At 47.3% G+C, this 11564-nt stretch overlaps 1 protein-coding gene across 7 annotated transcripts in view; it reads left to right on the top strand.

Moving 5' to 3' along the window:
- The first annotated feature begins 3150 nt into the window (after positions 1-3150).
- The window catches only part of PITPNM3 (PITPNM family member 3), a 137106-nt gene continuing 128692 nt past the window's right edge, over positions 3151-11564 (top strand). For 3 of the 7 annotated variants that reach the window (XM_049803085.1, XM_049803083.1, XM_049803079.1), the window contains exon 1: positions 3151-3361. In XM_049803085.1, coding sequence (XP_049659042.1) covers positions 3340-3361 — 22 coding nt within the window. In that variant the 5' untranslated portion in view covers positions 3151-3339. Of the gene's footprint in view, positions 3362-3615; positions 3987-5382; positions 5494-6658; positions 6768-11564 lie in introns of those variants that run through there. The other 4 variants (XM_049803081.1, XM_049803080.1, XM_049803082.1 and 1 more) reach the window with 4 other exon arrangements.

Below are 11564 nucleotides of genomic sequence, written 5' to 3'. Positions count from 1 at the left end.
TTTATCAGCTCTGAGTACAGTATTGTTCATGTTCTCCATACAGTTCAAATTCTCAAGGCATTTCAGAATAAAAGTTATTGTTCCATTAAAATTAGCCAAATGTTTTTGGAGCATAGAATACAGTGGTTGAATCTCATATAGTTGTTAATGCCTAAATTGTTGCATCTTGTGTTTTCTGCTTAAGGAAGAGACTGAACTGATATAGTTCAGTATTTGTATTTACCCCGAATATAATATTATGCAGAAATCTTATTGATAAAACAATTTTGGATACACGTACAGACATTTTATGTAAATGGCTGCATTGTTTTGTGTCTGTGTGAACTGCTTCACATCTCTAAATAGAAGAGCTATTCTAGGCAGGTTGTCTCCTTCCCAATGAAGATTTGGAGAGCATGGAAATCACTTTAATTTTAATCTTGGTCTGGCTATCAAATTGAGTGCAGTTAACAAAGGACAGAGATAATGAGACATGTAAATGTCTCATGGAGTCTCCCTGGTTGTTTCCTACTTGGAAATAAAGTTCTTCCAAGCCCTAGAAAAACTTCTCATTCAAAGTTCTGTTCAGATGATTATAAGAATCTCTTTTGGTGTGTCTTCTACATGGTAGCTGACACGGAGACTGTTAGACTGACACTTCTCAAAAGTTACTGTGGTTTGCTTCAGTTACCTTTATGAAACTGCTTAACAGCAGTTTGGATTGGGTGAATTCAGCCTAGGAACAGCTTCTCATTGCTCATGCTCTTGTGTGCCCAGACTGAATGCAAATATGGGAAGGATGAAGACTTTTCAAAAGGCTACAGTACAAGTAGATCAGTGTCTGGTCTGTAATGATTATTTTCTTGGATGTGAATCACTGAGACTCTTGCTAGCATGTGCCTTCAGTATAGGTAGGTTTCCTGAAATAATGCTGACGTGAGGCATATGTCTTGTGCTGGGCTTCTGCATAGGTGACAGCATCAGCTTTGGAAATAAGAGATTAAATTATGCCTTTGTGTATGCCACTTTTGTAGATTTCAGAGATACTGCACTGGCATAAGAGAAAGCAAAGCCGAATGCACATTTGCCCTTGGTGAATAGCAGGGAGAAGACAATTGCTGTTTGTCCATCATTTCCTTGCATGCTGTTGTCATGATAGCCTTTATGATAAACTGCAAATGGCTTTGTCATACATTTGATAGCTGTGGGTAATTATGCATTTTCAACTACCTGTTAAAACTATGTTTCAGTCCCATCATCTGTCTTTTGTTCTGTTTCTTACTCCGACTCATACTGAGTTAACATCCAATTAAAATAGGTGGTTTTATCCCATTGATTATCAACCTGCTCCTTCCCAGAAGTGATGGTGGCAGATCACATCTGTACAAGACAGAAGCTATTTGGAAAGTATTGCAACTTTCGCAGCAGGAAGCGGCACAAAGTATGGAACTCGCTACTCTTGTCCAAACGTATCTCTGCCTTTCAGACATCTCCCCCTGAGCCAGTACTGCCACCAGTCCCGTGAATATATCCACAGCCTTCCTCTAGGATTGCTTTGTTTGGTGGCTTAGTGACATGGTAGCATTTTGGGGAAAGCAATCATGCAGTCAAACCTTTTAAATGGGACTTTGGGTGAAACAGCAGAGGCAATGTGGCTCAAGGCCAAACTTTCCAGCATGTAGCACTGTCATCCATAGCTGGGGGAAGGTGAACTATAGTTAGTTTACTTGCAGCTGGCTCTGGGGGTGTGAATTGCTGGGAGTTGTGGCTATTCCGCTTAAACCTCAAACAAAACCACTTAACTCACTCTGTTCTCAGGGTTATTTGCTGTGGCTCCTTGAATGAACTGCTTAGGAACACTCAGAGCAAAGCATGTGTTTATTTTTATACCTACCAAGTTGGTATTGGCACAGAGCCTGTAAGTTGCTTTAGGACTTGGTTGCATTCTTTGCTTAGCTCCTTAATTGGATGCTTCCTTGGACAAAAAATTTCTGTACTGAAAGGGTTGTCAGGCATTGGAACAGGCTGCCCAGGGAAGTGGTGGAGTCACCATCCCTGGAGGTGTTCAAAAAACCACATAGATGTGGCACTTGAGGACATGGTTTAGTGGGCATGGTGGTGTTGGGTTGACGGTTGGACTCGATGTTCTTAAAGGTCTTTTCCAACTTAAATGATTCTATGATTCTCTGACAAAACTTTTGTTCACTGTGCTTTACTTTGTGGCGTTCCGAATGCTGTACTAAAATATAAGCCCTCAAAGGCTCTCTGCCTGCCTCCTCCCATTGTTCTCACTAGATGGGCTGGCACTTAAGACATTTCTTAAGGTGAGTTTCTCCCAGGTTTTGGGAGATCTGGAGAGCTGGCTACTCTACTTTTTTCCTTGATGGTGTTAGAGAAATGCTGCTACTGAGGCTCTTGAAGAGGGAGGAAGCAAGACGTGTCCTGGAAGTCCCCTAGTTCAACTAACTCCCTCAGCAGACTGTAAGCTGCTTGCCCACAGCTGACTAAAAAGGCAGCGCCTTGCAGGCTCAACCACTGCACTGACACAGGACTTGGCAACAGCCAAAGAATTTTTGCTGTCAAAATCCAGAGCAACCACTTGCGGCAGCTTGCACGGGTAGTGCTGTGGCAGGGACTGAACCGCGTGCCCCTCGGTGTGCCCTGGGGCCAGGCCTGCAGGCCAGCCATAACTCACTCCCCGGGCTGCCGTGGACAGAAGCACGGCGGCAGACCCCATTCCCTTTCCTCCTCTGGCCACCCCGCGCCCGCGGCTCCGAGGAGCACCACGACGGCAAGGGAACCCCGACCCCTCCCCGGCGGGCGCGCTGCGGGGGCTACCGGGCAGGGCGAGCCGCCCGCAGCCCTGAAGGGCCTCCGCTCTGGGCCCCACCGCCCCCAGGAGCGGGCGGTCGCGGCCTGTGCCTCGCACCGGCACGGGTCCCTGCCGGCAGACGGCGAGTCGAGGCAGGCCCCTGCGGGCCGGCTCCGGGAGACCCGCCGCTGAGCCCCATCCCGCACCGGAGGACTACTCGGGCCTCGCTAACAGCTCTCTCCAGGCCGCTTTATGAGCCGTCGCATCCCCACACTGGCCCGGCCCGGCCCCCGCTCTTCGCGGAGCCGCTCGCTGCGCCTTTAACGACGGCGGCTGCGCCACGGCGGGCGGGCTGCGCGGCGGGACCGAGCGGCGCGGCGGCGTCTCCCGGCCGCGTCTTTCAGCGCCGCAGGCGAGTGGGCGGTGCGGGGCCTCCGCCGGGAGCAGATGGGGTGGCGGAGCGCGGGGTGCCGGCGCGCCGGGAGGGCCCCCCGCGCGAGCGCCTGACGCGGCTGGCGACGGCTTGGCTGCGAGCGGGCAGCCCTGAAATGGCGAAAGCTCCGCGCCCAGGTGAGCGCTGCGCCCGCCGGGCGGGACGGGGCCGCCCTGAGGGGAGCGCTGGGCGGGACGGGGCGGGACGGGGCCGCCCTGAGGGGAGCGCGCGGCGGGGCGAGGGTCGCCCTGAGGAGGGGGGCCGCGCGGCGGGGCGGGGACGGCCCTGAGGGCAGCGCGGGGCGGGGGTCGCCCTGAGGGGAGCGGCGGGAGCTGAGGCTGCAGCGCGCTCCCCGCCCACCGGCGGCCTCGCGGGCAGTCCCGGCTCCTTGAGCGCCGCGCCGGGCTAGCCCCGGCGCCTGCCCACCGGCACGGTAAACCGCAAAGTTCTGCGGACGAGAGAGAGGTGCAGTTGCCCCCTCTTTGTCTTTCTGAGCGGCGTTCGCTCTGCCTTCGGCGCCCGGGTACGGCCGGTGCTGGCGGTCGCGGGAGTGCCGCGCGGGGCTGCAGGGGCGTCGCGGGCGTCCACCCCGGTCGTCGGTGCCTGGCCTCCTCTCGGCTCTGCTTCCCGGTGCTGGGCCGGGAAGGGTGTCTCCCTGCTCCGGAGGAGCTCTGTGCCTGCCGCCTTGTGGAGCCGGTGCTCGCTGCCTGGAAGGAATAGACTGGGACGCAGCAGCCGCGGGCTTCTCTGAAAATAATGAAGGTGTGCTTGTTGGGTAGGACTTGCTGAAAGGAAAGGCAGATGCGGCGGTCTCTCTGCGCCTTGAAGGTTCACGTGTGTGTTAGCTCATGTTTCCTCCAGAGTCTGAGCGATTTGGAGGTTGGTTGATGGGCTGGGTCCAGAGGGCTTAGGGATACTCGGCAGCAGAGCCCTGATGCCCCATGTGTGGTGGCAGTGGCAGCCCCGCGCCAGATGGCATATACTCTGTCTGTGTGCGTGAATGACCAGTGCCAGCTAGCAGAACAGATGAGAAGCCTCTTCCTGTTGCAGAAGTGGTTTTCTTCGATGTTGCACACGGAGCCTGTTGGTTTTGGAGGTGAAGGCCTGACTGTGCTATGACTGAATGCCTGCTGGCCTGCATGCGAAACTTGCCTGGTGTTTGGTGCCAGTTCTCAGTGCAGCTTTACAGCAGCATGGTAATATTAAAGCTAAACCCAAAGTTTTTGCCTAGTAGTGTTGTTTGGTTTTTTTTTTTTATTATTTCCCCAAAATAGGCATGGATTGGTGGCAGTGCAGAGACATAGTGCTTGGGAACGTGAAAGCATCAATAATTTCAGAAGATGCAAATACAGTGGTGAACTAAATGGTTGTTTTCTATCACTGGAAGATGAAGAAATAATCAAATGGGGAAAAAGTCTCATTGTTTTTTCTCTGGCATTGTTTTGCAGTCCTTTTAACTTTGATAGGAAAATAAGGGAGCATTGCTTTCACTTTCAGTGGTATTTAAGTAATGTAGCCTGCATAGATAGCTTGCTTGTTCAAACCCAGCTTTGCGCAAGAATTTTAAAGGATGGTACTTCTCTTGGATCTGATTCCAGACCAGTAGACAAAATATGACTTTTGATGCCAGCTTTATGACGTTGTTGCTACTTCTTATTGTAAAGAAAAGCAAAAATTGACCATTGACAAAGGAGATGTGGCAGAACATACCTGGCTTAAAAGCAGGGGAAATGTGCTGCTTTTATAAGTTGAGCCTACTGAGTTTATCAACGTGAGCTGGAATATGCACAAATGTAGAAAAGTTGTGCTCGTATGTACCCTGCCTTGCAGCTCCTGCCAGTGCTGTAGCCTTATCACAAATACAAAGAAAGACTAGCATTCTAGTAGCCATGAAAGCTGCTGCTTGATCACTGTTGAATGACGTGTGCTTATAAAGGGCTTTTAGAGGTGGTCAGCTTGACTTGTTTGAGTAGCTAGATCTCACCAGGTGAATTGCAGATCTTAAGCGCTTGGAATAGTTCCTGCGCAGAAATGCTTGGACATTTGCAGGATTATAGGTTGCAAAACCACATGGTGGCAACTGCACATCACTACCTGACATGTCCCTGTGGGGGTGGTGTGGTATCTGCTCTTCATCTCCTACTTCATTTTTTAACAGACAGCAGTGACTCAAAAATGCCAGATCCTCCTCAGAAAGCCAAAATCTCTGCACTATGAGAGTCTTTCAGTTGTGATGCAGGCAGTCCACCTACAGTCATTGCAGGAAAAGGTTAGAGAATATTCATATCTTCTCTGGTTTTGGGGAGTGAGTTTGGAGGAGGTGATGGTACTGCTGGGAGGGAGGGTGAAGTTCATCTCTGCTGTGGGGAAGCTGGCATCTGAAGCATCAAGAAACAGCTCTAAAAGGTGTACCACATTTACAGGAATGCTTGATCTAGGATTTGGAGCCTGAACAGCCATGTTAAACCTTCTCTCTCTCTCTCCCTCCATCTCACCACTAAACCCATAATGTGCAAGACTGGAAATGTCACTGGTACCTTAAAATAGGGGCTTAAAGGCCTGCATGGCTTAGTTTCTTGATTTGTTTCCTGTACTCGATAAGCAAATGTATGCCTGTCCTTAACCATCTGCTGCGGAAATGCTGGTTGAAGGATCTGCAGAGCAGGTAACCAGAGACTTGTCACTGCTGAATTGCTATGAGATGAAAGACACTGAGTGAGGAATGGGAGAGAGAGGAGTTGGTTGTGTTGACTACTTCTGACCACAGTGGTGTCTTCAGTTAGCTCTTTCAGTTGACTTCTTGATGAGGGAACCTGCATTTTGTGTGGACTTTCTTCTCCCTTTAACTATGCCTCTAGCTTTGTCAGCTGTGCTCTTTGCTCTCCTTTTGATTTTTATTTAGGGACTGATGCAGCCACAATGAGAATAAAAGGAGCTCCTGACCCTTTCCCCTTTCTGGCCTTTCCCGGTATCTGCTTGATCTTACTGACTGTCTTCAAGCTGGTTCTCCTCTCTGCTTCCTGTCCCAAGCTGCTTTCTTTCCAAAACTGACCACTTTATTCTTCCTTTAATGCTTCCCTTCACCTCTCAATTTTTCCTTTGTACCTGTCAACCCTTTCCCCACCTCTTAGAAATCCTGTCTCAGTATGCTGTCTCTGTCAGCCCAGGACTGCTCTCAGAGGGAGTATTTTAACATCTCTTCTCTGGGCTGCAGCTTCTCTGATAAACTTAGTGACTTTGTTCACTCTGTGACCTTGCTTGCTTTATTGCCCTTTCAGGATTACCTTTCTTCTCCTTTTTTCCCACTTATATGCTCCTGACCTCTTGCCTTTCATCTTGCTGCCTGTTAAACCAGGAACTTTCTCCTAGCACTTGTCCTCAAAGCTTGTGCTTGTGTCCCTTTTAATTCTTCCTCTTCTGTCCTCTTTCTGAAGGGCCAGCAACGCTTCCAAGTCTGGAATTCACAAGACTGTAAACCCACACCGATTTCAGCAGGGCAGGACTCAGCCTGTACTTAGAGTACTGCAGGTTCATGAATGGAAGGTATGGTTTGATTATCTGGTGGCTTGCTGCCAACAGTAAGAGAAATTTTGTGTATTTGCACCTCTTTCCCATGCCAGCACCCAAACTTCCCCAGCTCTTTTACAGTCTAATTCTGGGAACCAAATGGGTGGAAAACTCTTTGTTATCTTAAATTTTTAGAAAGTTTGTTTTCTGCTGGTTTTACAGTCTTTACAGGCTCAACTGCAGGGTCAGGTGACTGCTCTGCCTGGTGGGAAGAAGGGAACAGGATCACATCCCTTAGAAGCAGCTACCAGTTAGGCTGGTTGGATGCCTCTCCCGCCCTCTGTTGGCCTCTGACTCCTTTATTTGCCTTCCTTCTCTGGCTCCTTATTTTCCTCCCCCTCCCCCGTGGTCTGCCACTCTTATTTTCCTCCCCTTCTCTCCTTTGGGGCTCCCCCTTCTCCACTCTGGCTCCCCATCTTCCTCTGGCCTCGTGCACTCTCCCCTTTGGCCTCCTGTTCCCCCTCTGCCTCCCCTGCCAGCCAGCCACCTTCTCCCTGTCCGGTCACCCCCTGTCCTGTTGGCCTTGAGTGCTGCTCTCTCCCTCTTGCCTTTGGCCTCCTGCTGTCTCACCCTCAGCCCGCCCCTCCCCCTTCCTCTCACTCTCAGCCTCCATGTCTCCCATCAGGTTCTATTTTCCTCCTTCTCTCCTCTACCTCTCTGGCCTCCCACTTTCCTATCTGGGCGCTCTCCCCCTTGGCATTCCACTTTTTTCTTCCCTATCCCCCTTGGCCTTGTGTGCTCTCTCTCTCTCCACCCCCACCCCCCAACCTCCCTCTCACCTCCCACTTTTATTTTTCTCCCTCTCCCCCTCTGGCCTCCTCCTCTATGCCTTTGTCCTCACACTTCTATAGGCCTCCCACTCCCCCTCCAGCTCCTTCCACTTGCAGTGGATTTCATCTCAATTTCAATTGATTTCACTTCAGTTCTAGTCTCTGCTACAGATTCATTGTGTGACTTTGGATGAGTTCTATGTGGCCCTGCTAACAATAATAGCATATATGGTCCTCCTTTTCTGGTGGTCTGTACATAGCTGAGGGCTAACTCTGAGTGTACTTTAGTTTTCGCTCTGGAATAATCGGAGGGAGGATCAGCATCTCCCTCTGTCTTGCCTGAGCTCCTGAGTCTGAAGAGTGCCTCCAGTAGTTAAATTCACATCTTTTTAAAATACATCTTCAGTTTTATGTTTGCCAGAGAACAAATAAGGCATAACTAGAAAATAACAGTGGGTAATTTTGGCCTCCAGTAAGTCTTAACTGCGTAGTCACTAGGTAACACTGTGTGGGTAGCTCAGTTAAATCACTTAATGGGTAGGCAGAAAGCATCTGAATCCAGCAGAACAGAAAGTATTATTATGCAACAGCAATCAATGGCAACAGCAAAGGTCATTCCTTCTACCCAGCGTCTCTTTCCAAATGGAAAACTGACTTGTGCTTTTAAATTTTATTAGGAAAACCATCCCTGAATTCAAAATGGTCACAGATTTAAAACAAGTTTTGACAAGTGGAAATATTTTAATTTGTGCAACAGAGTCTATTTTTTATTATTTTTTAACTGAGATTAATTCAGTCTTCCATACTTCGCTATGTAAAAGACTGAGTTTTCAGTAGCTATGAGAACTTTGTGTGCTATTTTGTCTCTGCTGACTAGGTTGGAGTGCTTTTTTTTATAGTGACCTGTCTGTGGCTTGTGCTTATGTCTAGGCTTGGTTGGTAAATTCTTATTGCCAAGCAAAAGACATAGCAAACTGCTGGGCCTGCTGCAAAGCTTGAAATCTGTAATATGACAGTGACGTGAATCGTATTGAATTAGTTTTACAGGAAAGCCCGCTCCTGTAATCACATCCAATGAAAACTGCTGTTCTTAGCCCAGGCTGTTTGAATGCATCTTCCTGGAAGGTCCAGTACAAGCACACCTGAGCCTGGATGATCTATTGGACTACCCTGGTACATTAGTGATACTGCCAGTGCACATGGGCGGCTGGTATGACTGGCATTCCCATCAGCCTACTTTCTTTACATCCGTCCTATTTTCCTGACAAGGTAACCATTGATTTGTGCATTATTAATGAGGAGAGGGCCTTTAGGAGATGCTGGAGTGATTCTTTAACTGATGCTTTTGGACTGTGCCTACTGGTCTGCTACTAACAAATACGCTTCAAGTGTAAAAGCATTGCTATTTCATTTCCAAGTGTTTGTGCTGATCCTGCTGGTGAGGTTCTGCTGTAAACAGTGATGATTCAAGTCATGGTTTTCTTTTTCAGCTGCAGTCAGTGTTTGTAAAAGCGAATTCAAGCTGAGAAGAAGGCAGAACCAGTGAAGGAAGGTAACATGGCTTTGGTTTCACAGCAGGGCTAGGCTTACTTCCTGGTGCACTTGTAAAATGACTTTTCAACTCACTAGATCCAATGGGAAAGCCCTGTATTCTGGTAAAGTGTGCTGTCCAGTAGAGGACATCATTTCTTCGGGCAAATGTTCCTTCCATTTTACAGAAGGGGTATTACTGTGCTCTGCGCATATTGTCATCTCCATGTGTATTGCACCTAAAGATCTGGGGCCTACTGTGTACAGTATTGGTCTATTCCAAGTGAGAGGTAATGCCATTTACTAGAATGGAACAAGTAGATGCCTTTTCTGTCTCCTGACTTGACTGGCATTTTAAATACAATCTTTGCATAACAAGTAATATTGAAATATCATTTTTGGTACTGGTAGCAGAGCTTGTGGAATTATTGAGTGACAGTGGTAAACCGTTCTGTCTTAGGATGCTTGGGACTTCTAAGATGAGTGGGTTTTGGACACAAGGCCTTTTAAAATGATACAGGAAAGTGGTTAATTTGCAGAAGCAGCAGCATTAGCTATTCAGTTTTTCACAGGAAGACCTTTTGTTTCTTAAAGTGCTTTTCAGAGCCTCTTAGGCCTTACTTCACTTCTTGTCTGTTTTTCTGCTTCTATTTCCTTAGTTTTGAGAATGTTGGCTACAGACCTGTAAGGTCACTTTAATTTCTCTTGTGGTTGTCCCCCCCCCACCTTTTAGAAACACCCTCAGATCACATGGAATGAAGTGCACTTATGCAATGCTTAATTGTCGTATCACTGCCAGTTTGTCACAGTTCTTAAAAAAAAAAAAAAAAGGCACTTTTGGAAAAAATTTGGGTTTATGCCTCCTGACCAGGAGAAACTAGACCCAATTCTTCTTTTATATACGATTTTCAACTACTGTTGATTTCAGCAGGATAATTTGCTTATGAACCTATGAGAAAATGAGCTCTGCTGGTGTTTGTGGGTGAAAGTGGAACTGGCCTTTATCGTGGCTGTTCTGCTCCTTAGGTCTATTTGTGGAACATATCAGAAATTGCATGATCATAGTGGGTTTTTTCTAATTCTTTAGATGGATAGCATTAGAAGCTGCTGATACATGAGTGGGAACTATTTCTTCTGTAGTTTGCTGGAACTATGTACAGTCATTAAACACCAAGGATGAAATTTGCCTCGCATCTAAATTTGGATGACATCTACAGAGGTGCAGTCTAACTTGGCCTCAAACAGAAGCATGAGTGTCACATAATAGGACATGGAACTATTTCTGTAGCAATTCTTAGTCAAGTGAGATCCTGGATGTTCCTGAGAAGAGGATTTTCTTTTTTTTTTTCTTTTTAAATGAGGGTCAGAGCAGCTGAATGTTCTTCAGGGATGAGTTTAGGTGCTCATTCAAATGTGGGGTCAGTAAGCTATTTTACTGCCTATCTCAAGAGGATGCAACTGACTGTTAGGTGCTGCTCTTGCCCTTAGGGAAGCTACTGCTGTACAGGATGTAGGTTTCAGTTGTGATCCTTATTTATACATCTTAGTGCGAGGGAAATCAATATCTAACATGGGTAAATCTTACTTTAACTGTTTCTTTTTCAACAACCTTCAGAGGTGACTTTGCTTTTAATTAGCAATTTATATAATGAGAGCTACTGTGAGGTTGGGGCATATGGTGAATCACAAACCCTGATCTAGTATATCCGTGATGTAGAAAATTGTTTTCTGTAGGTCCTGCAAGGGTTGTCTTCGTGCAGATATGTGATAGCATCAGCCACAGAAAAAATGTGAAATTATTTAGTGCAGGGCAAATCAAGAGAGTGCTTTTCAGTGCTGCATTTTACTTATGCATCACATCACCTCATCTCATGTCACCAGATCACAGATGTGGCAAAGTACCAATGGAATGCCAGGTGTTCTTTGTTGAAGAAAAAAGCAAGACTTTTTTACAGAAGAAAGTCACTGATTGTAGTCTTAATTATAATTAATCTTAATTACAATTAATTACAATTACTGCTAGCCTAGCTAGAGAATGCAGCTTCTGTGCATAGTGCAGCAAGATGACTCTGCTTTTGTCTTCTCCACTGCTGTTATTGTGGCTGTGCACTCAGGGCAAGCCCCGCCCCCCCCCCGCATCAGTTCCCTCTGTAACAGGCAAGTGTAGCAACCTGCAGTACTATGCAAAAGAAAACACTTTAGGTAGGAAACCTTGCTTCTGCTTCTCCTAGAAGAAAAGCACCTGTGCATTTCTGTGAACTCTCCTTCTGCCACTTGGAAATGTTCCTCTTGTAGCCTACTGTCAGTCTGTTGTGCTGCCTCAACAGCCTGTGGGAACTACTACATGTGCGTCTAGTTCAACTATTGTGACTGGCAAATTAGCAATGTAGTGGATTTCTGTTAAAGGCATTGCATTTCTACATGGTTTCCCCTTCTATCCTCAGAAATTGTGATGCTGAACAACTGAAATGAA

The sequence above is a fragment of the Accipiter gentilis genome, chromosome 6, assembly GCF_929443795.1.
Source record: "Accipiter gentilis chromosome 6, bAccGen1.1, whole genome shotgun sequence".
Taxonomy (NCBI): Eukaryota; Metazoa; Chordata; class Aves; order Accipitriformes; family Accipitridae; genus Astur; species Astur gentilis.
This window is presented reverse-complemented; position numbering and strand designations above follow the sequence as displayed.